The 25,849-nt window shown below is 39.8% G+C and overlaps 1 protein-coding gene across 1 annotated transcript in view; it reads left to right on the top strand.

Annotated features, from left to right (window-relative positions):
* The first annotated feature begins 2,237 nt into the window (after positions 1-2,237).
* LOC130085010 (adhesion G protein-coupled receptor E1) overlaps positions 2,238-25,849 on the top strand; it is a 180,854-nt gene continuing 157,242 nt past the window's right edge. Inside the window, exons 1-8 of the mRNA XM_056250560.1 lie at positions 2,238-2,256; positions 2,316-2,459; positions 2,543-2,695; positions 2,815-2,961; positions 3,072-3,191; positions 5,060-5,212; positions 17,238-17,339; positions 17,564-17,676. Of these exons, the coding sequence (XP_056106535.1) occupies positions 2,238-2,256; positions 2,316-2,459; positions 2,543-2,695; positions 2,815-2,961; positions 3,072-3,191; positions 5,060-5,212; positions 17,238-17,339; positions 17,564-17,598 (873 nt within the window). The 3' untranslated portion in view covers positions 17,599-17,676. The remainder of the gene's footprint in view (positions 2,257-2,315; positions 2,460-2,542; positions 2,696-2,814; positions 2,962-3,071; positions 3,192-5,059; positions 5,213-17,237; positions 17,340-17,563; positions 17,677-25,849) is intronic.

Raw genomic sequence — 25,849 nt, 5'->3', positions numbered from 1 at the left:
TAATTGCTGCTGTTTTAAAAATAGAGAAACAGCAAATGGCCACGAGAGGAAACTGCCACAGATAGGAAAAACTGATGTCACAATGGGGTAGTTTTCGTGTGAATCAGGGTCCATGAGCTCTAGTTATCTGGAAAGCACCAGATGAATGTGAGTGATGAATAGAGAAGAAGCAGAGGGTTCTGCTCCGGTTCTCGTAGTCTTAAGACATTCAAGAGTTTGGAAAACAACCGTGAAGTAAAATAAAAGAAGGATCAGATGTAGGTCTGGTTATTAGCACATGATTTTGGGCAAGAGATTGAAACAAGGACTGCTGTATGCAAACATGAACCTTCAAAGACACTGACATAGTAAAATCACAATAGTGTGAGTTCAGTATGGGATGTTGTGGGACAATAAGTGAAACTGGGTGTTGTTTAGCTGCGTTAGTTCAGCCAAATATGACAATTCTGTCATTTTTTACGTACCTTCACTCTTATGGGTTCTTGAATAAATTTTAAAGAACCCTTTATGCTAAAAAGGTTCAATATAAGGAGAAATATTTGCATAATACTTTCATGTTTAACAGGTTATTTAATTTGTTCTATTAATGAAGTTTGTTTACGAGCTAATTAATTCATAAAATGCAATTAAAAAAAATATTTAAACAATTTATTAAAAACTAAAATTACCCCATGATGTAACCCCTAAAATGTTAAATGAAGTGTCTGACATAATCCTTTAAGGTTCTATATTAACATTTTCTTCTAGAGATGTCTATTGAACCTGTATGAACCTTTTTTTTCTCTGTTGAACACAAAATAATATATTTTGAAGAATGTTGGTAATCAAACTGTTTTCATGACCAATGACTTCCATTTGGACAAAAAAACAAAAAAAATTATAAACGTTTCTCAAAATATCTTCCTTGTGTTGCTCAGAAAAGAATAGTCATTTTTGGGTGAACTATCCCGCGTGGCTTTGATTTTGACAAAGGAAAAATATTGGCGGAAACCGAATCAGGACAGGAAATCCAAGGTGTTTTCATCTGAGAGGCCCAGGATAATGGGAAGGTGGCATCAAACCAATGCAAAACTATGAAGAGGGGGAAATGTTACATAAACCTTTCTGTTAGGCTGAAAAGAATAAAAACAAAATCATAAAACAATTGTTTGTCTGATGCTTGGACAATACTGAGCAAGACCACACCTTAGGTTATGGCGGAGTCACCGCTGTGGGTTGTAAAAAGTCCTACACTGTTTATTAAGAGTCTTCTGTGTGACCCTGCCTGTGGTCAGAGCATGTGACAGTGTGTCGGTCTGAGTGCTGGTTGTGTAAGTTAAATCTGTTAGCTCCAGTCCTGCACAGCACCTCATACTCCTGAATCGCCATCATCTCAATGCAACTGTCATGAACAATGAGTGGAAATAGCATTAGATGAATAGAATAATCTTTTTTATACTTCTTCCAACTTTGTCTTCTCAAACTGTTTTTCCTAGTGAATAACAATTTAGCCATTATGGGCGATAAATAAAGGCTGATTTTGGCAGCATGACTTACAGTATTTATAAGATTAGATAGGCAAAAACATGGCTTAGTTTGACATGCACGACTGTTAATGCTCAATGGCACCAATGTTTACAAACACAGTTCATTTACAGTATTCAAGGCCAATAATGAAAATGCTTCTATTTTCTATTAAATACAAACCTTTTAATTACATTACTTGAAGAGTAAAAATTGAATTGGAAATTAAAATGAAAATCAGAATGTCTCAGTATTTTGTTGTTTATTTGCAGGTGATAAATATATATATTTATATATATATATATATAAAAAAAAAAGTTTTGATGTGGTCTCAGACATTTGGACCTCTGTATGTGCATCAAGCTATTCACCAAAGACACTAAACATGCAGTAACAGACACTTTTTATTTGTGTTTATAGGTCTTCTATTGGCACTGACAGAGAACATCATGATGGTGACGACCTGCGATGTTGGACTTGAAAGGAAAAGTGGAGATTGCAAAGGTATGGATAAAAAGACTAACATATGATATACAACTCTTTTTCAAGAGCTTTAAGCAATATCAGGGCTCAACAGGATTTTACTTGGATTATACGTCTACATTTATACTGGCCCCACAAAAAAATTATAATAAAGTTTTGTTGATATAGTTTTATATTATATAAATAATTATGTTATAAAAAATAACTACAAATTATATTGAGGATAGGACACATTTATGAACTGAATCTGCATGCACTCATTAATAAACTGTAACCAAAAATAAAGAAAAAGTTCTGTGGTTATTCATACATTTTCTGTCATTATATAGATACAGATGAGTGTGAGACTCAGCCGCCCGTCTGTGGAGACAATGCAAATTGCTTCAATACACATGGAAGTTACTACTGTCATTGTAACGTAGGGTTCACACCAACTCACAATTTCACAGGAGCGGATGGAATCAAATGCCAAGGTAAAGAGAGCTTGATATGATGCATCTCATATGACCTCTGTGTAGCAGAAACAACATCTGAATCTCTGTTCATCTCATTTCAGACATCAATGAATGTGCGGCTGGAAGTGCTGTGTGTGGTCCTAATGCAGAATGTATCAATACTGAAGGAAGTTATTCATGCACATGTAAAACTGGCTACATTTCCAGCAATGGGAAAGAGATCTTTATTGCAGAACAAATTGTTCAGTGTATTGGTAAGAAAGTATTAGAGCTATAGACATTTTCTGGCCATCTATTGTGCAACATTGCTTTGGTCTAATGTGAGAGTTTTCATGTAACATGTTGTTGTTTATTGTCTGTCCCGGAATAACAGACGGAAATGAATGCGACGATCCCAGTGTTTGTGGAATATATGCAACATGTCATAACACCCCCGGTTCATATTACTGCATCTGTGCTGAGGGCTTCACACTGAAGTCAGGAGAAACTAATTTCACTGATTTTAATGAAAACTGCATGAGTAGGTCCTTTAAAACTGTAAAGTCCAAGTCTCGACACATTGAAATGTCAGATTATTTTTGAGAAATTTCAGATCCTTCTCTCTAACATGTTGTTTCCATGTTGTTAAAGGTGTGTGTGACATTGATACATCTATCTGTGGAGGAGGAACCTGCACAAACAGCAAAGACGGCCAAGAGTGTGCGTGTAAGTCATTCACCAACTATGGACACAAACAAATGAAATGCACAGGTTAGTGTTCTGTTAAGATCTGATCCTTTTGGTTTCCGAAATATTTCTAAATGTCATGCTTTCCAAACATTCATAGCACACAACGGCTGAGTTTGCACCATTAATGCAAAATATTATGTAAAAATGTTACTGTAAAAAGTAGTAACCTGCTGTAGCAACATCGAGATGTGCCTTAATTAGCTCAAATTATTTATAGGGAATTTTAATAATTAATCATGAAATATGATTAATATATTTGCATATTACAGTTATATTATCGAAATTGAAAACAGATCGATCGTATGTATGAATGGTACAGATCGATTATATGAGATAACTTTAAGGGAATTAATTTAGTTATCAAACAATCGGTTTGTCCAGCAAACAGCCGTAAGATTAACTTACCAACTTCTCAACAAAGTTATCCCTTTTTATAAACTCCAAGAAATCTCAATGTTCCGGCCGTGAACATTAATTTTCTCGTGTTTATAAAATTTACGTTACTGGAATAGTAACAACTTGTAAAGCTTTGTAGCTATGAGATCATCATTTCATTGACTTGTAAATGAGCACTTCAGGATCAATCAAGAATATGGTTTTAATAATTGAAACTACGGATACAGAATTCTACATTTGAACACAGGATACATGTATGTACAGTTAAACAGTAAAACTAATGAGACGGACGAATAACAAACAGGAGTGAGAGAGAGAGAGGTTGCGAGAGAGAAAGATTGGAAGAGAGAGAGAGAGAGAGAGAGAGAGAGAGAGAGAGAGAGAGAGAGAGAGAGAGAGAGAGAGAGAGAGAGAGAGAGTAAGAAGATGAGAGATCTTCTGGTTTGAAAGAGACCGAAAGAGACTTTAGTAAATTAGAATCTAGTTAATTTACTCCACATACCAGAGCTGGCTAGATTACCTATCTGATTATCACTACACTGCAATTGATACATTAAATAGCTATTTCTTCCTGATTTAACCCTAATTTAACTTTTTCTGGTATACATTGGGTTGATTCAGTGATATTAAATAATATTTTTGACTTCAATAAAGAGCTGTTGGTCTGAATATCAGTTGTGATCACAGCTGCACTGTTTCTTCTGCGATGCTGCTTAGTTATATCATTTTTTATTTCAGAGCTTAAGTGTAACACATTAATAAGTGAGAGGAAAACATCCCAAGTACAGCACAACTTGACTAGATTACTGATACAGAATATTTCCCAAAGGTGTTATTTGCGAGTAGTTCACAACGGTCACACTGCTACCATAACAGCTCAGCAACAGATGCTGATTGTAAAACGATTACTCATTTCTAATTGATTAGCCATTCTTGGGCATACTATTCTAACTTTAATTTCATTCAAACTAAATTCACGGACACACTATTGTTCTAGTATATGAATATTAAACAGCTCACAGGTACAGATATACTAAATCCCCCACACTGCCACGTCCATTGTTCCCCCGCAGAATTGAGCTACTTTTAAACTGTTACCGCAGGACTGAGATGCTTGGAATTACTGAAATTATACTGAAATATGTTATATTCTGCCTATGAAACTCTGCTCAATGTTAAGTTTAGTGATCAATGCAATATAGTGGTTTTCATTTTGCATGACAGTGACTGTAAAATATGTATTATAGGTTTAGGAATAGCATATTTTGAGTTTTTATATTAGGGGTCATTTGGCTACTTTTGGGCTATTTTTGTTACGCAGACCTGGCAACCCTAGAAAAGTTATGCAATACTTGTGGTGTCGTTTCTGTTAACCAAGCAGGTTTCACTACTTTTTGCTTTTATTTTTACTTCCATAAATTTGTAATTATTAAAGCCAGTACCATTATTACATGAAAGAAACAACATCTGAATCTCTGTTCATCTTATTTCAGACATCAATGAATGTGCGGATGGAAGTGCTGTGTGTGGTCCTAATGCAGAATGTGTCAATTCTGAAGGAAGTTATTCATGCACATGTGAACCTGGCTACATTTCCAGCAATGGGCAAGAGATCTTTATTGCAGAACAAGGAGTTCAGTGTATTGGTAAGAAAGTATTAGAGCTATAGACATTGTCTGGCCATGTGAGAGTTTTCAGATGTTTCGGTTGTTCGGATGACGTTTCAGATGAACGTAAGTTCTAGAAACTCATTTAGCGTTTCATATTGTAGATTAAGTCTTTATGTTCTAACAGTCTGTGTCTTCACCCATCAATCATTATTTGGTCAGTATCAGTGGTGTAGTCTAGTTTTTTGTAGTGAGTATACTGTGATATACCAGCCCAACCCCCCCCCCCCCCCCCTCCTCCCCCGCCCCGCTGCCGCCGCCGCCGCCACAACCCAATTTTCTACTGTTTAGTGTTAATCGCCATCTAACTCAGCCAGTAAAGAGCTACATTTAGCCTTAGATGTTAAATGAATATGGTTCCTGAAGCACAGGTTTTATCAGCTGACAATTAAAAGACTTAAACATTATAAGCACAAATAAAAATTTACTTTTTAAAAACGTGTGTGATATTCCTTTAAAATTATGTTTTAATAGATTTGATTATTATTATTTTAAAAAGTACATCTTACTACGCAATTTCTTTCATAATTCCCTCGAGTTACTTTATTTCTCTCTACAAACTTTTATTTTGGTGGGTTGTAAATTAAAGACATTTGAGCTTCTGTGTGTTTTAATAAACTATTATTATTATTATTATTATTAGGCCTACTTGAAGTATACTCTACTGTGCAATAGTAATATATTTCTGTTATATTTTCATCAAGTTATACAAAACTTTGATTTTGACAGGTTGTCATGAAGACTAGTTTGTGAGTGTGTGTATATGATACGAATGAATGACGATAGTTTTAATCAAATGAAATGGTAAAATTCTTGTGATGTGACTCTCATAAAAGCTCTGCGATAAAGTTCAAATGTGTGCATGTCCTCCTCATAGACGCTGAAAACACAACGCGTCAAGCCTTGTTTATACTCGACGCGTCCGCAAGAGCGCGAGTCTCCGCTGACTGCGCGCGGACCTCTCCAAACGGACGAGGCGTTTATACTTGACGCGCTCGCTGTTGTGCTATTCTGTGAAACAACAGGGGGCGACTCGGAGTAATTCTCCTCTAAACCCCCAGGAATCAGCAGTGAAGAAGTAGTTTATTAATAGCTGATTCATATTAAAACAGTAATAAATGCAGTAGGTGTATTGTACTTTCTTGTACAAACTCGTTAAACAACTGAAGCCTTATTGAAGAGTGTTTAAACCTTAATTTCATCAGCAGGGCTTACTTCTGCTATTGTAGGCTTATTTTATAAATGTAAGCAGTTACTTTAGACAAGTGCAAACTGGGTGCTTAATGCAAATGTGTTCCTATTCACAAAATGAGAGGCTTTTATGGTCGCCCATCAATGCAAATGTCTCTGTGTATAGAAGGATCATAAACATGCTGGTACAGACGTACCAGTTCGGCCTGATTCGGCTCGAAGTCGTTCATCTTCGGATGCGGCGCCGCGCGCGATGTTACAAAAAGTGCCGTGCACACCGCCAGGCGAAATGGGGTCTTGCGCACCCAACGAGATATATCCAGCTGCAGACCCGCAGCACCACCAGTTTCAGAACCCCAGCGCCAGAACCCCAGTGCCAGAACCGGAAGTGAGGGAGGGGCGGAATTATTGACAATGACACAAGCATGGTTATTTTTGCAAGTAGGCCTATTTAAAAATATTTAAAATTGTTGCATCTTTTAAATAATATTTAGGGTATGTTTATATTACACAGTGAGTCTATATGAATACCAGACTTACATTTCACTGCTCGTTGTATGAACTATAACTGGTATGTGACAAATAAAGTGCAAGACAGCGCTCGTGTTGTTTGAAGACGTGAGAGTGCGCGCGCGCGGCCAGGGCTCTCTCTCTCTCTCTCTCTCTCTCTCTCTCTCTCTCTGCTCGTTAAGCGCCCTGTCATGCGCAGCAGTCATTCTATTCTACATCACTCACCGATCAAAATAGGCTTTGGCGGGACACAAATTTGCTTTGGCGGCCGCCAAAAAGCGGACGATCTGACGGGTTTTAGAAGATTAAATACAACCTGAAACTAAAAAACAGACCCGACCTCTATTTGAGACCGGCCTTTATTGACCCAAACCTGCAGCCACACCAGGCGTGTAAAGAGACAATCGTCTATTTGGGACTCGGCTATTATTTGAAGTTTTACGGTACATTTTTATTGTTTCTTTTAAAACAATGCCGAATGTTCAAAGATTTTGGACATTATTTTACATAAAGAAAAATGCATGCTGCACATGTTCTTGTGAAATAAAGTATATTTTATATAAAATGCCCATTAGCATTATTTTTTTTACCATCATGACCAGGAAGTAACTCTCATAATACAATGAAACGGATAACTATATACAATTATATTACACAAAATCAATGTTTTAAAATGCTTATTGTACTATACCTTAATGTATCATTATAATACGTATAAAGTATGACGTTTCGTGTGTAATAATGCCGTTTCGTGTCTAAGCAAATTACGCTCCAAAACGTTAGGTGGCGTTACTCGGTTTAGAACGTAAGCTCCGCCCCTCACTTCCGGTCCTGGCGCTGGTGTTAGAACGTAAGCTCCGCCCCTACTTCCGGTTCTGGCGCTGGGGTTCTGAAACTGGTGGTGCTGCGGGTCTGCAGCTGGATAATATTGGCATGAAGGGCAATTTATTTTAGAAGCTTGCACACACACACACACACACACACACACACACACACACACACACACACACACACACACACACACACACACAAATCCATCATATCTAATGTATGTAATCAAGTGGTGGTAATAGATGTGGCTCAAAATTCCTGTCGGCGCCCCTGCCTCCTCGTAGTATAGTTTTTTTTTTTTTTTTTTTGGTAATTAAAACCAAAGGTGTTTATCAGTGATTGTATATCAACAGCAGGGACACGTTTGTGTGCATTTTGTTTAATGCACACAAACCAGCCAGTGCTGAAGCAGTCTCATATGAAGCAATTCAAGCAACGTGGTCGCGGCTGTGGATGCCATATGCTAGTCTGGCTCCGCTAGCTGGCTTACTGGTATATAAATCATTAAATGGCCTAGGACCTCAATACATTGCAGACATGCTCACTGAATATAAACACAATAGATCAATCAGATCATTAGGATCACATCAGCTAGAAATACCAGAGGTTCACTCTAAGCATGGAGAGTCTGCTTTTAGCTACTATGCCAGCCGCAGCTGGAACCAGCTTCCAGAGGAGACCAGATGTGCTCCTACAGTAGTCACATTCAAATCCAGACTCAAAACACATCTGTTTAGCTGTGCATTTAATGAATGAGCACTGTGCCACTGTTCGTCCGACTATTTGTACTGTATTTTATTTTTTATTCTAAACTGTTTTAATTATTCTTATCCCTTTTGATTATTTTAATTTCTTCTATGTAAAGCACTTTGAATTAACATTGTGTATGAAATGTGCTATATAAAAAAACTTGCCTTGCCGACACCTCGGTGTTGTTCAGGTACAGCAGTTTTTGTTAAAAATGTTGATGTTAGATAAACTAGCACTATTGTTTCTGACCATTAGGTGTTGCTGTCACCAAACCAATGAGGATTACAACCTTTTTTCTTCAACCCACCTTATTCCTACGCCCCATGACGCTTTGCGCGAATTATGGGTGTAACTTCTGTTAAGCTGTAAACAATCGGTGAAAGGCTCGCTCTATCAACGCAATACGTTAAAAAAGTGTCACAATGAGATGACATTAATCTACTCACCCTCCAACCATCGAACATTAAAAGGAAATTTACAAAAATGCTGTAAAAGCATTAACAAGGTACTTTCAACAGACCAAATGACCAATAAAATGGCTTACAACTTTATCTTACACTTTATGTATTAAACCTAAATTGCAAAACTGTTGATAACTTGGTTATGTTTTACCTGATGTTTTTCTTCTTGCACATTATTTCATGTATACGGGTCTATTGAAATCACTGTGCTTTGTGGTATACCAACCCGATCTCACGGCAATTCGTGCGGATTTTTACGAGGTGGCTAATTCTTTAGAATTCATACGACCTCACTCGTACAAATTTGTAATTTTTTTGCTAAATAGTACATATTTTACGAGTTGCCCAATTCGTATGAATTTGTACGAATGACCTACACCTGACCCCGCCCCTAAACCTACCCATCACGCGGGTTTAGACAAATCGTAAAAGTGAGGTCATACGAATTTGTACGAATTAGCAACCTTTTACTCACTCGTACGAATTGGTCGTGAGATAGCGTTGGTTATACATTAAAAAGCCCAGCAAAGTTCGGAATTCAGTTGAGCCTTGTAGTTGTAACAAGTTAAGAAAAGCAGGCGAAAGCAAGGATCTAAACATAGGGTTTTTAATAATGTAACACATTAAACAGATAACACAGAACTCAAGGAACAAATTAACAAAACCAAGAGGATCAGAGAAACAGAAGCAACCATGAAACACAAGGGCTATAAATACACAGGGGCAAACAAGCTTCACAAGATAATGAGGAAACAAGAAAAACTTCAAAGAACTACAAACCATGGCACAAGACAGGAAATAACAAAAGTCCTATAAAAAAAGGTGTCTATCATATGCATAAATAATGTAATGTGAAATCCACTGACATACAGAGAAAGAATACATACAGCTAGGGCTGGACTGGGTCAAAAAATCGGCCCGGGCATTTTGGCCCAGACTGGCCCACTACATATGATCATAAACACAACTTTGCACGCTCTTGAATATGTATACCAACTCCTATTAAAACCACTAACGCCATGTAATAAGTGAATAGAAGTGAGTAAGAGTTAACAGATGAAATAACTACTAAGTTAAACTATACTCCACAGTAATCCTTAAACAAGCTATAAGCTGCATTGGGTTCGCAATATCAATTTTTCCCATAGGATTTTGGGAAATCTGTGGTGAGTACACCTGTGTCCTTCTAGGGGGGTTCGGGGACATGCTCCCCCGTAAGAAAATTGTGTGCTTTTTAATGTTAAATTCATCAATCTGGTGCACTTTGAGAGTTCAAAATTAAGAGCTCCAACCCATATTCAGTTTGCAAATTGAACAAAGAAAAACTCAAAACTCTTTTAGTTGTGATATAGTTTCTGTCTACATTACACTACTACATAATACTAGTTATAATATTAATCCCATGGCAGTAATAGCCATATCCTCCTGAGACCCAGAAAAAAAAAGTTTTTTGAATTTAGTTTTTTTCCATGTCATCACACTGTTTAGAGCACAATAAACAAATGGTAAAAAAACATATATATAAAATAATATTTTATTCATACGTTATGCTATGTCCTCTATAGTGGACGCCAGGACTAAGTTGTTTAAAAAATAAAATGACATGAAATTATATGTATAGGCAAAACCAATGGGATTTTTTTTCAATCACCAATACATTTTGGGGTTTCAGGATTTTTTCAACCAAAATTTGTATAAAGATTATTCTCAACTATGTTATGAAAGAAATAATGGAATGAATTGATACACCATTTTACTTTTTACAATATGTGGGTAAAATGGCCATAAGTTAATATTCCCATTCAATGCAATGTATCTATACACTGTATCTAATATGCACATTAATGTGTTCTTGGAGCAACATTTAATGAAAAAATAAGGGTAATAATTGGAGTAATAATTGGCAACATTTTAATAATAATATCTAATATTTCATAGGAATATTGATGTATAATTTATTTCCATATTCACTTGTTGTGTCTCCCAGAATGCCTGATAAACATGATTTTAGTCCTGATGTCCTCTACAGTGGATACGTTTGAAATCAATGCCCTGTTTTGTAACAGAAAGTAATTTTTTTATTTGAAACCCCTTAACATTTTCCTGAGATGTTGTTTTATGAAATACAATTTGAAAAGTAGTCCAATTTAAATTATAATTACAATATATCATCATATTTCCATAAGAATGCTACATTTGATCACTAAATTAATGTCAGACATTTTTAAAGACCAAGGAGAAGTTGTTTTCATGGTGAAACCTCCAAACATTTGGTATCTCTGAAAAGTCCTGAATGTGCTCTTTACAGGACACCCAGGTTGTGTCATGTGACATGTATGATGTCAGAGAAATTCACTAAAATATAATGTCCACTACAGTGGACAAAAGTCTATTCTTGGGTCCCAGGAGGATATGTTGTAAAACAAATGCACTGAAAAATAAAAGCAACTTTCATAGTTTCGTACTAATTTCTCCTATACTTGAAAGAGATAAGCACATGATCTTTTATTTTGACGGAAACGGCATCGTTCTTTTATTTTTGCAAAAAACATGGTTTACAAACTTGTCTCATTACAGTCTATGATTACAATTCTAATAAAATGCGTAATCGTCAAATATGCAGATGTGTAAATAATGCGTAACTGGGTAGTGGGTTCCTACATAGTCTAAGTGTTGTGACAGTAGCCTAGTTCTGCTTACCACAGTTCTCTACACTCACTCATCTCTCTCCTTATCCTCCTCACTATCCTCATCAGACACTTGAAGGGCCTTTGAAGTTTTTTTTTTTACGCTATTTCTCTGCACATTCCTTGCGTTTCTTCTCTGACTATTTTGACAGATACACACTGACACTGCTCGCTCACTCAGAGCTCAAAGGGGGAGGTGTTTAAAGATGTGATTGGACCAGCCCAGTGTCAATCAAGAAAATAACCAATGGGCCGCTGATCTATACGTTTCATCTGCCGGTCTGTGAGAAAGAAAGAAAAACCTACGCTGTGTCCAATCCATTACACCGGCACAAAGATCCCAGCGCCGCCAATTAAGCAAAACTAAACGCAATGGGCCGCCGATGTGTGAGTTTTATAGGCCGTTCAGACAATTTTTTTTATATATTTAAAGTATGAGATGTATCGGCCCACAAAGCACGTTGGCCCACCGGGAAAATGCCCGGTAATGCCCGATGGCCAGTCCAGCCAGCGCACAAGAGGAAGTTGCCTGAGCTCCATACTGACTAGTGGTGTAGTCTACGTGATACGCAGGTATACGCCGTATACCCACTAGAAAATGTCAAGGATTTCCGTATGCCCACTAGGAAATGTCAAAGATCTCCGTATACCCTCTTTAAAAAGCGTGAGGATTCGTAACAACATCGTTTTGTGAAAGAACTTTCATTCATAAATTCACCCCGCCGCCCGCCCGCCGTGACGTCTGTGTTTGCGCAGCGACACGGATCGAATCGCGGAATCCAGCAACAAAATAATGTAACAGCTGTAAAGCGTAACGTCACGCAATTTGGCCATTTTTGAATGAACAAATCAAAAGTAATGATACAATGAATCAAATCTCGATATGTACTAAGTGTCTATGAATATTAAAGCATGTTCTGCGTGTTTCTGTGAATGGGCGCTCAATGTGTGCTCTACTACACACTGAAGCGCGCGTGACACGTGAAGCCTTGTTTATACTCGACGCGTCCGCAAGAGCGCGAAGGTGCGCACGGCAAAATGACGTAATTGCGGTGTGGGCGGTCGTGCGCGTTGGGTCCAATAGTATTCAGCTGCAGACCCGCAGCACCACCAGTTTCAGAACCCCAGCGCCAGAACCGGAAGTAGGGGCGGAGCTTACGTTCTAACAACAGCGCCAGGACCGGAAGTGAGGGGCGGAGCTTACGTTCTAAACCGAGTAACGCCACCTAACGTTTTGGAGCGTAATTTGCTTAGACACGAAACGGCATTATTACACACGAAACGTCATACTTTATACGTATTATAATGATACATTAAGGTATAGTACAATAAGCATTTTAAAACATTGATTTTGTGTAATATAATTGTATATAGTTATCCGTTTCATTGTATTATGAGAGTTACTTCCTGGTCATGATGGTAAAAAAAATAATGCTAATGGGCATTTTATATAAAATATACTTTATTTCACAAGAACATGTGCAGCATGCATTTTTCTTTATGTAAAATAATGTCCAAAATCTTTGAACATTCAGCATTGTTTTAAAAGAAACAATAAAAATGTACCGTAAAACTTTAAATAATAGCCGAGTCCCAAATAGACGATTGTCTCTTTACACGCCTGGTGTGGCTGCAGGTTTGGGTCAATAAAGGCCGGTCTCAAATAGAGGTCGGGTCTGTTTTTTAGTGTCAGGTTGTATTTAATCTTCTAAAACCCGTCAGATCGTCCGCTTTTTGGCGGCCGCCAAAGCAAATTTGTGTCCCGCCAAAGCCTATTTTGATCGGTGAGTGATGTAGAATAGAATGACTGCTGCGCATGACAGGGCGCTTAACGAGCAGAGAGAGAGAGAGAGAGAGAGAGCCCTGGCCGCGCGCGCGCACTCTCACGTCTTCAAACAACACGAGCGCTGTCTTGCACTTTATTTGTCACATACCAGTTATAGTTCATACAACGAGCAGTGAAATGTAAGTCTGGTATTCATATAGACTCACTGTGTAATATAAACATACCCTAAATATTATTTAAAAGATGCAACAATTTTAAATATTTTTAAATAGGCCTACTTGCAAAAATAACCATGCTTGTGTCATTGTCAATAATTCCGCCCCTCCCTCACTTCCGGTTCTGGCACTGGGGTTCTGGCGCTGGGGTTCTGAAACTGGTGGTGCTGCGGGTCTGCAGCTGGATATATCTCGATGAGTGCGCTAAGGTAGGACCAAACCATTTCATGCTGATACAGGGGGGTGGTCGGGCAATATGGATGTTTACTTTTTGGTCAATGGGGATATTTAAATTTTATTGCCACAATAAGTTAAATCAAAGACATCATTCATTTTATTATTATTTGAAATATGCTCAATGATGATGGTTTAAATAGTGTATAATATAATAAACAAATTTAATTAGTTTTTACCTATTTGTTGGGGCCCCTGTCAGTCAGGGGCCCTCGGCCATTGTCCTAACTTTAGCCACGCCCCTTTTCAGCACTGAGCTCGTTGTCTTTTGACTTCCGGTCTGTATTTTCACAGCGATCTTGCGTAGTTATGAATGAACGGCTCGTTTAAAAAATTTCCAAGGTCCATTTGTTAAGGGATAGTTCACCCAAAATTGAAAATTAAGTAATTAATTACTCACCCTCATGTTGTTCCAACCCCGTGAGACGAGAGTTCAAGAGATTTCCACGACGCATGCGCGAGAACTGAACAAGAAATAGTAGAAGAAGAACGTCCTCTTCTCAGTTCTCGCGCATGCGTCGTGGAAATCTCTTGAACTCTCGTCTCAGGCCCAAAAGGAAGAAAAGGAATAGTCAAATAAAGTTACTTGATAAACTTATAGTTGAGCCACTGTAGTCACTTGGACTATTTATACATTTTCTTCAATGACTTTCTGGGCCGTCAAGTTTCACTCCCTTAGGAAGCCTATGGAGGAGTGATCCAGCTCTCAAATTTAATCAAAAATATCTTCATTTGTGTTCCGAAGATGAACGAATGTCTTACGGGGTTGGAACAACATGAGGGTGAGTAATTAATGACTTAATTTTCATTTTTGGGTGAACTATCCCTTTAAGACATATGCTCATGATAACTTTCGTTAACTCTACAATAAGTAAATCAACTTCACCAGCTAAATACTCCTGGACAGCGATGCCATAGAAATATACAGAGCCACCGCAAAAACGGAAGTTCAAAGACAATATTCTAAAGATGGCGGTGCCCTCGTTTCTCTGGTGCATAAGGTCTATACCTGCCAGGAGGATTAGAACCCATAACCTCTGACAGGCATAACAAAATTTCTACCACTAGACTATTACAGCACACAAACAAACAAATCTATATATTTATTCACTGACACAAAGAATCTCAGGATTATCAATATTGTATTATAGTAGATGGAAGGATGAAAGTATCTTGTTAAACATGACTTCTGTGTCAAGTCAAGTCCCCTTCATTTATATAGCGCTTTTAACAATATAGATGGTTTCAAAGCAGCTTAAAGGGTTAGTTCACCCAAACATTTTAATTATGTTAGTAATTACTCACGCTCATGTTGTTCCAACCCCATAAGACTTTCGTTCATCTTTGGAACACAAATTAAGATATTTTTTATGAAATCTGAGAGCTGTCTAACTCTAACAGGCTGCTAGGTACAGTTGCATCTGCCGGCCCAGAAAAGGTAGTAAAGACATTGTTAAAATAGTCCAAGTGACTAGGACTAGTGACTAGGACTACCCAGTGGCTCAACCTTAAGTTTATAAAGCGACGAGAATACTTTTTGTGCGCAAAAAAACAAACAAAAATAACAACTTTATTCAACTATTAATTTTCTTCTGTGTAGGCCTCTGATGTGAGTTCACGAGAGCGCCACGACGCATGTGCGAGAACTGAGAAGATGGGTCTCGATGTAGTGTTTAAATGGTTCTAAAGTGTGCATTTCATGGATGTCCAAATAGTGAGAAACCGCAAAATGAATTACCTTTCACACTTACCTTTCATACTTTCCCATCAAATGATTGTGAGAGTCTTCCTCTCAGTTCCTGCGCATGCGTCATGGCACTCTCAAAACTGAGTGTAAGTTGTTATTACACAGGAAAAAAATAAACACTAAATTCAGAAAACATAGAATTGTGAGTGTCCCGCATTCACAATCTTGTTCGAGAAGCCGTTTACTGGATAAGTCGCAATAGGGAAGAAATGAATTTCGCAACTTCAGTTTCATGCCATACTTTGGGTGGGGGTTACTAAAAGTTTGCCATCACCATCATGTAGGCCTACTACTAGTTAATGTACTACTGAAGACGTTGTTCTTCTTATTTATGATGTCTAAACCACAGAATAAATGTGTGGAAGCTGCTAAATCAAATAGAGAAGGACTTAGTTAGCAGGAAAGGGCACGATATTTTGACAAACTAAAGTTAAAAGGTAGTAAAGATCCGCACGAGCTGGCTCCTTTGTTGTGAACTGACAACCCGACAATTCTTCCTTCTATTTCCCGACATGAAGCCAGCTGAAGACCTTAAATAAAGGTTTGGAGGCCTATAAACAGATGGTGTGTGGATGGGTGAGAGAGGCACAGCATTAGCTCATCAACGGCATGTGTATCGTGAGAATAACAAACTAGCCACTCATTAATTTATTTCTTTAATAAACGAACTGAAGAGGTAGCTGGTACAACAGGCTATAGAGCAATGTATCACCTACCTTGGCTTTCACATACACATGTGGTTGATGAGATGATGCTTTGCCTCTTGCAACTAAACCTTGCCTTCTTTCCTCAGTTTTTTTGCACTCTTCTCCTTGATTTGTTGTAACTTTCGGCAGTCTATAGTACTCCAAATATTTTTCCCGGTCTGACCGATTAGTAAAGCCCAAAACACGACATTAACTGACCATTTTCGGCAGCAATAATCAGCAAAATTTGCAAGTTTGACTTGTTAAAAACACCCTATTCATCCTATTCACAACAGTCACATGGCACAGGTTGCTCAAATCACATAAGTACTGTGAAACTAGGCCTTGCAAGTAAGCAGAATTTTAAAATGGATTTGTAACCGGACAGGAAGTAAATTTTGAGATGATAAAATGGGGCTGATGTGAAATTGAGGACTTTTCTAACTTCTAACTCTCTGAACACAACTCGCTGCTCAGTCTCTATATCTTCAGACGGCACGAAGAACTCAACGGCAGCACATGCAAACCCGGCATTGCTATGTTCATTACGGATAAATATCCATCACATCCATAAAATTTGTTTTGAATTTAATGTGAGTAGATTAAAACAATGGCTAGTAACCTGCACACTGTATCTCTGCATATCTGAGTGTGGTATAACAATACTTATTAGCGAATAATCAGAATAATGAAAATTGCATGTAAACTGGAGTGAAGAATTCTGCTCGTGTCCTGTAAACATCCTACTCCATTCTTACTCTGATTATTAGAAATAATCACATTATTAGTGCACATGTAAACGTAGTCACTGAAACTGTGAGCTGATTTATTTCTTCAAATGCCCTCATTCAGGTATAGCGCATGATAAAGTGTGTGTGTGTGTGTGTGTGTGTGTCTCTTTTTCAGGGCCTACGATCTCTGTCCTCCACATACTCAGTTCTGTACTGGCAGCTTGTCCATATCTGCTAGTGACAGTCGTGCTGATTTACAAATGCTGCAGAATGAGAGGTAAAAGATATGACTGATTTATTAGAAATCATAATCAACATTATATTAAATTGGCCAATTGTGACTGATGTCTTTTGCTTGCTCACTGGAGGTACTGTGACAATCACTTTACAAATTAATTCAATTGAATCTGTCCTTGAGCATACCTTTGCTAAGAAATGAATACATTGAAAGATGATGGACAATCCTAGACTAAGTAAAAATGTTTTGTGTTTATTTAACAGTTATATCTGTTGAAGAAGAAGACACTTCTATCTGATATTAAACCAAGAAAACTTCCATGCTTCCTGGAATCAATCAATATCTCATTCACAAGCTTGGGCAGAGCGTGCTTACTGTAAAGAAAACACACTAAAACAACAGCATTTTTAACTGTTCATGTTCTTCTTTTAAAATAAAGATACAATGCTGATTAGAAAAAAAAACTGGAGCTGTTTGTTGTTAATTCTTGCAGTGTCGCAGTGTGTTACTTGTACAGTCAAATCAAAATAACTATGACTTATGTAACTACACTGTTAGACCTTACCAGGCTTTGTTACAGTAAAATACTGGCAACACTGTTTTTTTACTGATAATTGTACAGTTATTTACTCTAATCTACAGTATGTTACTGTAAAAATACACTAAATTAAAATACACTAAATTAAAAATGCACTAAATTAAAACGTCTTGGTTACTAACGTAACCTCGGTTCCCTTTCGTAGTCACTCCGAGTTACGTCGGATGACGGAGAATGGGGGGTTTCGCCAGAAAGCCTATCATCTTCGAGTATTAAAAAACGAGCCTTTGGCAATGAAATGCCATGGGTCTGCGGAATTTGCATAATGTATCTCCGCCCCACCGCGTGGGTATTTAAGGAGAGACACCTGCAACAGCAGATCATGTTTTCGCTTCGGAGCCAAGAGCATCTCTTCACTCCACAAGCCAAATCCTGAGTTTTCTCAGTGACTACATCTCTTCGAGACGAGCGAACTCTCCGGTGTTGGTGTGACGGCGGTATCCAGCGAGTTTCACATTGCCTGCGAGCTGAGCAGTGGTCTGCCAGTCTGTGTGTTCTCCCTGGTCGCTTCAACATCCGCAGAGTTTTTCCTCTCACTAAAGAGCTGCACGCGGCACGTCTTTTTAAAGACGCGTCTTTCTAAAGACGATCTGCCCGTGTTTTTCTGAGTGTGGTATTCTGATAGATTCAGCTGATGGGCGCGAGCGCTGTTTTGAGTGTTTGGGCTTTGATCGCGCTCAGACAGCGCTCGTGGGTGTGTCACGTTCTCTCACTGGGAACGTGACCATCGCAATGTAACGGTCGAGACTCGGTGAGCTCAATGAGTGAGAGTCCCCTCATCCACACCCCGATCTATTTTTCTCCACGTGAGATAATACTTCGGCTGGTGGCCAGGGTGACCTAAGACGGCAGGTTTGGAACTAAACCGACGAAAAATTCCTCGGTCCACACCCCGTCTTTCACATTGCAACATTCGTGGTCCCAGGTGAGTTCGCCGGCCCGCCCGCGGGCCCGCGGTCTCATTCGTTCCCCTGGCTGATGAAATCATGTATCACCGCATCACAAGGTGAGCTGGAGTCCTCTAGAGATGATGGCTCGTCTGTGCTGCCGTGCTCGGATGTGCAAGCATAACGAGTTTGATCCAGAGTGCACAGCTATGCTTCCCGGGCTGCCGCGAGTATCGGGCTTGTGTGGAACCTTCTGCCATGTCCCGAGCACTTAAGGCTGTTGATTGGTTTTTGGGGGTGGCGAACCCAAATCCATTCTACCCGGACGTGCATGAAGAGATCATGAGATCGTGGAAGTCTCCTTGACTTTTCGCGACTGCTCAGTGGCCTCTTCCGCCTTCTCTGCCCTTGCAGAGGCCGCGGCCTAGGGTGCACTGGAGTTCCCCCTGTGGAGTGTTCTGTGGCAACACTTATGTGTCCCCACAGCGCCTCCACCTGGCGTGGCGACTCTTAAGCACCCCTCCAATGCCTGTAGGTTCTTGTCTACTCCGGTGGCGGGGACCTATAGAGCTGCGGGGCAGGCTGCCACCTCACTGCGTGTTATTGCCATCCTCCTGGGTGTTCAATGACATGCACGAGGGTAGGGCTGATTCAGGGCTCATCCTTGAGCTGCCTGCCGTCACCGACCTTGCTCTCCGAGCGACGTAGGTGACCGCACGCTCCCTGAGTCAGGTGATGTCCACATAGGTGGTCAGACACCTCTGGCTAACCTGGTTGATGTGCGCGAGGCTGAGTGATTTCGTTTCCTCAACTCCAGTGTACCTTGGTATTCCTGTGTTAAGTAGGACTCCTTCGTCCGTGCCTATATCACGACAGGGAGGTCAGACTTCGCAGGGCACTGGAAGACAGCTGTGAAGGTGGCGTGATTACACGGGGACCCCCATTCTCCGTCATCCGACGTAACTCGGAGTGACTACGAAAGGGAACGTCTCGGTTACGTCTCCCTGCCACTTCCGCTGTACCGCTGGGTAGACGCCTGAGTTCAGTCTCGGCTCCTCAGCGAAGACATGATCTGCTGTTGCAGGTGTCTCTCCTTAAATACCCACGCGGTGGGGCGGAGATACATTATGCAAATTCCGCAGACCCATGGCATTTCATTGCCATAGGCTCGTTTTTTAATACTCGAAGATGATAGGCTTTCTGGCGAAACCCCCCATTCTCCGTCATCCGACGTAACGTCTCCGTTCCCTACTCAGGGAACGAGGGTTACATCCGTAACCGAGAAGTTCTCTCTAGAAGAGGGAATGAGTGTTGCGTAAGCTAGCTTACGCTACGGGAAAACCTCTTTTCTCGAGAATACTGAAGTCAACAATTATCTTTATAATTTGTATTAATTTAAAAAGCAATTGCTGCAGCGAGCAGACCTAGGCGAGGCAGTTCACGCACCTATTGACTGCTCTGCGGCAACTGCTGCAACCTATCGAGGGACTCCTCGTGACGTAAGCACCAATGAGGGCGCTGGCGCCCTCAATCTTCACGTCCCGCGTGAATGAGCGTGGCTTATGAGCTCGATAGGATGCTCCTTGGTTTTCATCAACTGAAGTGAAACCAGATGGTAGCACAAGCACGGCAGGGTTACGCAACACTCGTTCCCTCTTCTAGAGAGAACCGAGGTTACGTTAGTAACCGAGACGTTCTCTTACGAGAGTACTCTCGTGTTGCGTAAGCTAGCTTTAAACCCAATTTAAAACTCCGTGCTTGCTAAATCTACCACAACACTGACCCAAGGGTGAGTGCCCTGAGCTCATATGATATGGGGACATAAATACTGAAGGATGGGCTTAATAAGAATGCTATAAGGCAAACGTGGTTACCTTAAGTGAACAAGGGTGCTTAACACTGTATAACAGCCAGGGGAGGCAAAAGCCTGCCTGAACTGAAACTTTGCAGTTTGCAGAAGCGAGTCCGGCAGTTCTGAGCAGATTAACTAGACTGATAACAATCTAGCTTGAAGAGCGGGAACTTCCAGGTTATAGAACCTTATAAATGTAGACGGAGAGGCCCAGCCTGCCGCCATACAGATATCTTGAAGAGAAATCCCACTGGACCAGGCCCACGAAGAGGCCACGCCTCTAGTGGAATGAGCTCTGACGCCCAGAGGGCTACGGAGGCCCTTAGATGCATAAGCCAGTGAGATAGCGTCCACTATCCACCTGGAAAGGCTATGTTTCGAGGCAGCTAGACCTTTAGATCGGCCACCAAAAGAAACAAAGAGCTGTTCTGACTGTCTGAATGCAGCCGAACTTTCCACGTAAATTCTCAGGGCCCTAACTGGGCAAAGGAGATTCACGTCGAACTTGCTGTCAGATCTGGAGAGGGCTGACAGGGAAATGACCTGCACTCTGAAAGGAGTGGCAAGTACTTTGGGGATATAACCATGTCTCGGTTTGAGGATGACATTGGAGTCATTAGGCCCAAACTCAAGGCACGACGCGTTAACAGAAAGTGCGTGTAAGTCACCCACCCGCAAATGATCTGAAAATCATCCTGCCTAATCATTCACATAAAACAATAGATTGTTTTAAATTGTAAAAAAAAAAAAAATTGTTTGGAAAGGCAATATGTGTGGAGGCGTGAACGGCCCAACCCCCTCATGTACAATTAGGTGGTTCTCACCTGAGAAGACAAAGACCCGCATAATAATGAGCCTTTCATTCAGGTGTGTCACACAAGAAAGAATGCGAGGACAATATATATACATATACACACACACACACACACACACACACACATATATATATATATATATATATATTAGAGGTGGGCATAGATTAATTTTTTTAATCTAGATTAAACTAGATTAATATTGAAATTAATCTAGATTAATCTAGATTAAAATGGCTCATTTGAATTCTCCCGAAGGCATTCAGAATATGTGTGCTACTCAAATAATGACTAAAAGTAAGTCTTTGAGAATAGTTTGCCTCGCGTAGGGATGTGCATTTCTGCCAAAAATGCCACTCGACAATCGAGGAGCAAAAGTCGAATATCGTTAAAAACCCCCCCAAAAAAACGCAATGACAGAAAGGGAGGCCAATTTCATCTTTAGCGATTTGTCATCAAACAAACTGTTTATTAATTGAACAAGTAACATGTTTTCGTCCTTTTTTTAACATAAGTAGGCTAATTGGAAGAAGAAAAAAAACAATACGCACGACAGTCCGTTTTTGCATCGCCAATGCTCGTTAGATCCAAGGGCGTAGGTTTAGGGGGGGACGCTAGGTACTAGTCCCAATCAATATTTTGAGATGACAAATTTGTCCCCACCAATATTTAGCAAGCTCCTTTGAACTGCTATTTTGATACTTGCGCTGCTATTTGGATCGATTCCAACGGCCAGGACGACGACAGTACAAGATACGCCGTAATTTGATTAGCGGCGGGGTATCTGACAGGCTACACGTGCGGGCCGGGACTACTTTCTGTGCTTGCACTCACTGGCAGCGAGCGGGTGGTGTGTGCGTGTGCGCGCGTGACGACGCCGACAAGTTACCAGGGCTGTCTCTCTGCCTCCCATATACAAATGCCAGAGTAAAACATTTTAATATTCCGTTTTTTTTTGCCCCTTTTTGTACTTTGTAGATCAGCTATGTCACCCAAGAAGAAGAAAGGGGACATACGAAGCTTTTTCATAAAGCAGAGTGTAAGTAGGCAAAATTACGGTGGCCGAGAGAGCTCAACGCGCTGCAACTGAAGAAAACACATGCAAATAGAAGAAAACACATGCAAATAGAAAACTACGCGTGCAAATAGAAAAAAAACACATGCAAATAAAATAAAACGCATGCAAATAGAAAAAAACGCGTGCAAATAAAAAAAAAACACCTGCAAATTAAGAAAACATCTTCATCAGTTTCACAACACACGTGTGCTCCAAATACTCACAACACCACCAAATACATAAACGCGCTGCAAATAACACAGAGCACAACGGAAATGTTTCCAGAGGAACCAAATAAGTGACGAACCCGGCTGGGACGTGCTGGCATATATCCATATCCATTGATATCCATAAATCTATGCGTGCTGGTGCTTACAGCTTAAAATTATACTTTATTTATTTGTTTATTTATTTATTTGTTTGTGCAAAACATACAGAGATTACATTTTTTATGACATACAACTTGTATACAATGTACAAAATGTATTAACAATATGTTCAATGTCATCAGAATACAAATGAGAAAAGAACAATGAGCTGGAAACTAAAATAAATAAATAAAAAAGATAAAGAAGAAAAACATGAAGGAAAGATATTTATCTATAGATCAGTTACACTGTACAAATTGTTTCATGTTATTACATTTTCATAAAGAAAAGTTTCGTAAGAAATGTTAGGTAATGTAGGGTCCAAAATTTTTAAGTTGAGACACAGATATATAACGCATATTTTAAAAGCTTTTTTTGTAAAATAAAAATAAAAATGTATTTGCATCCGTTATGTTAACAGCATCATATTACTGTCGTAAGACCAGCTGATGGACACCGTGCTGCGTTGTCATGGGAACATCCCACGATGTCTTTAGTTGCTCCCTTCATCAAGTGCGCTCCACACGGCTGCCTAACAGCCCACTAGAGCCTTGCTCACTCCAAAAGGGCTCTAATATCTGCCCTTCGAAGGGAGTATGGCATAGGGAAGCTCACGAGCAATAAGCACGTCTCAGCCGGGTTCGTCACTTATTTGGTTCCCCTGGAAACATTTCCGTTGTGGTCTGTGTTATTTGCAGCGCGTTTTCTGTATTTGGTTGTGTTGTGAACTTTTGCAGCGCATTTCCTTATTTGGAGCACACGTGTGTTGTGAAACTGATGAAGATGTTTTTTTAATTTGCAGGTGTTTTTTTCTATTTGCACAAGTTTTTTTCTATTTGCACGTGTGTTTTTCTATTTGCATGTGTTTTTTTCTATTTGCATGCGTTTTTTTCTATTTGCACGCGTTTTTCTCTATTTGCATGTGTTTGCTTCAGTTGCAGCGCGTTGAGCTGTCTCGGCCACCGTACAAAATAACTATAGCCACACAAATAACTAGCAGTAGTAGTGACTGACCAGGCTTTCAAATGCAGATTCTACTGTGGAAAATAGTATTAACTAGTGATCCTGGTTACCCAGGATATTGTTACAGTTAAACCTTGCTTCTGCAATCTTTCAAGGTTAGGAGCATTAATTAGGGGTGTGCAGCACGGAAACTAATGTACAAAATAATTTATGTTAAATAAAATGTTTGGTTGTTCAGCATTACACAGTCTAAGGTTTTTATTTTTTGAGAGTGCATTTTTGAGATTATACAGTTATACTAGCTCTTTATTGACAGTATACAGGATGGTGTATCGGGGTCAGGATACAATATAATGAGATGAAGTAGATTCACTGCTGTATTGTGATATACTGTATTGCCAGCAGTCTGAAATGACAAAGGAAATCGCCATTAAAGCACTGTAATCTTACAACAAAATAATTCGCGTGGGGGGGGTGGGGGGTGGATGTCCCCACCAAAGCTGAGACCAAACCTACGCCCATGGTTAGATCAAAAAATAATGTCATCATATGTCATAAGAATTTTATGTGAACCTGCCTTGTTACTGCAATAGCCTCATTTTTATACAAATTAGTTTCAATCAATGTAAACTATTCGTGTGATTATGCCACTGCGCAATACACGCGCAATACACACACAATGTATTACCTGAATGAAATGAAATCGAATGTATCGTCCTGTGGAATCATTCATTCACAGACAGCTTACGAAGATGTTCAACTAATAAAGATCTTCATCGCTGGCAAAAATATGATGCATTTGCAGATTTGCATTCACTAGACTAGACTGTAGATCGGCCACTTCATCCAACGCTCTTGATGCTCTTAAATGTTTCGACTCCGAGTGTGAATTGAAAGCGCTTCAGACGATTCAGTGCGCGAGGAACTGAACAGATCAACTGATTCGCGAACCGATTTAGACAGATCATCTGACAACTTGTTTGATGAAGTCTTTGAACAGAATCGACTCAAAAGAGTAATTCATTTGTAAATGAGCATCGCTCATGCCCATACAAAGGACACAGCGCGCTTGGAATAAACTCATTTAACAACGTATTGCATTAAAATAAAGTAACGAGAGGAACGTCGCCCAACGTAACAAAGTAAAAGTACACCTTGTGTCCCTGGCAGGAAAATACCCTACTGCGCGATCTGTGACAGTAGGCGCGGCGTCATACTACACATTAGAATTGCGCGAAAATATAACGATATTCGAAAAAGCTATTTATGATCGCAACCCAACTTTGATTAACGGCGATATTTTTTTTATCGCCCGATAAGAGTCTCACGTTAACGCAGCACGTTAACGCCGATAACGGCCCAGCACTAATATATATATATATATATATACACTCACCTAAAGGATTATTAGGAACACCTGTTTCAATTTCTCATTAATGCAATCTAATCAACCAATCACATGGCAGTTGCTTCAATGCATTTAGGGGTGTGGTCCTGGTCAAGACAATCTCCTGAACTCCAAACTGAATGTCAGAATGGGAAAAATGGCAATTTTGAGCGTGGCATGGTGGTTGGTGCCAGACGGGCCGGTCTGAGTATTTCACAATCTGCTCAGTTACTGGGATTTTCACGCACAACCATTTCTAGGGTTTACAAAGAATGGTGTGAAAAGGGAAAAACATCCAGTATGCGGCAGTCCTGTGGGCGAAAATGCCTTTTTGCTGCTAGAGGTCAGAGGAGAATGGGCTGACTGATTCAAGCTGATAGAAGAGCAACTTTGACTGAAATAACCACTCGTTACGAGGTATGCAGCAAAGCATTTGAGAAGCCACAACACGCACAACCTTGAGGCGGATGGGCTACAACAGCAGAAGACCCGACCGGGTACCACTCATCTCCACTACAAATAGGAAAAAGAGGCTACAATTTGCAAGAGCTCACCAAAATTGGACAGTTGAAGACTGGAAAAATCTTGTCTCGATTTCTGTTGAGACATTCAGATGGTGGAGTCA

This window comes from Rhinichthys klamathensis, unplaced genomic scaffold, assembly GCF_029890125.1.
Source record: "Rhinichthys klamathensis goyatoka isolate OS25496 unplaced genomic scaffold, OSU_Roscu_1.1 h1tg000004l_1, whole genome shotgun sequence".
NCBI classification, from domain to species: domain Eukaryota; kingdom Metazoa; phylum Chordata; class Actinopteri; order Cypriniformes; family Leuciscidae; genus Rhinichthys; species Rhinichthys klamathensis.
The sequence above is the reverse complement of the archived record's forward strand: the minus strand, read 5'-3'. Positions and strand labels throughout refer to the sequence as shown.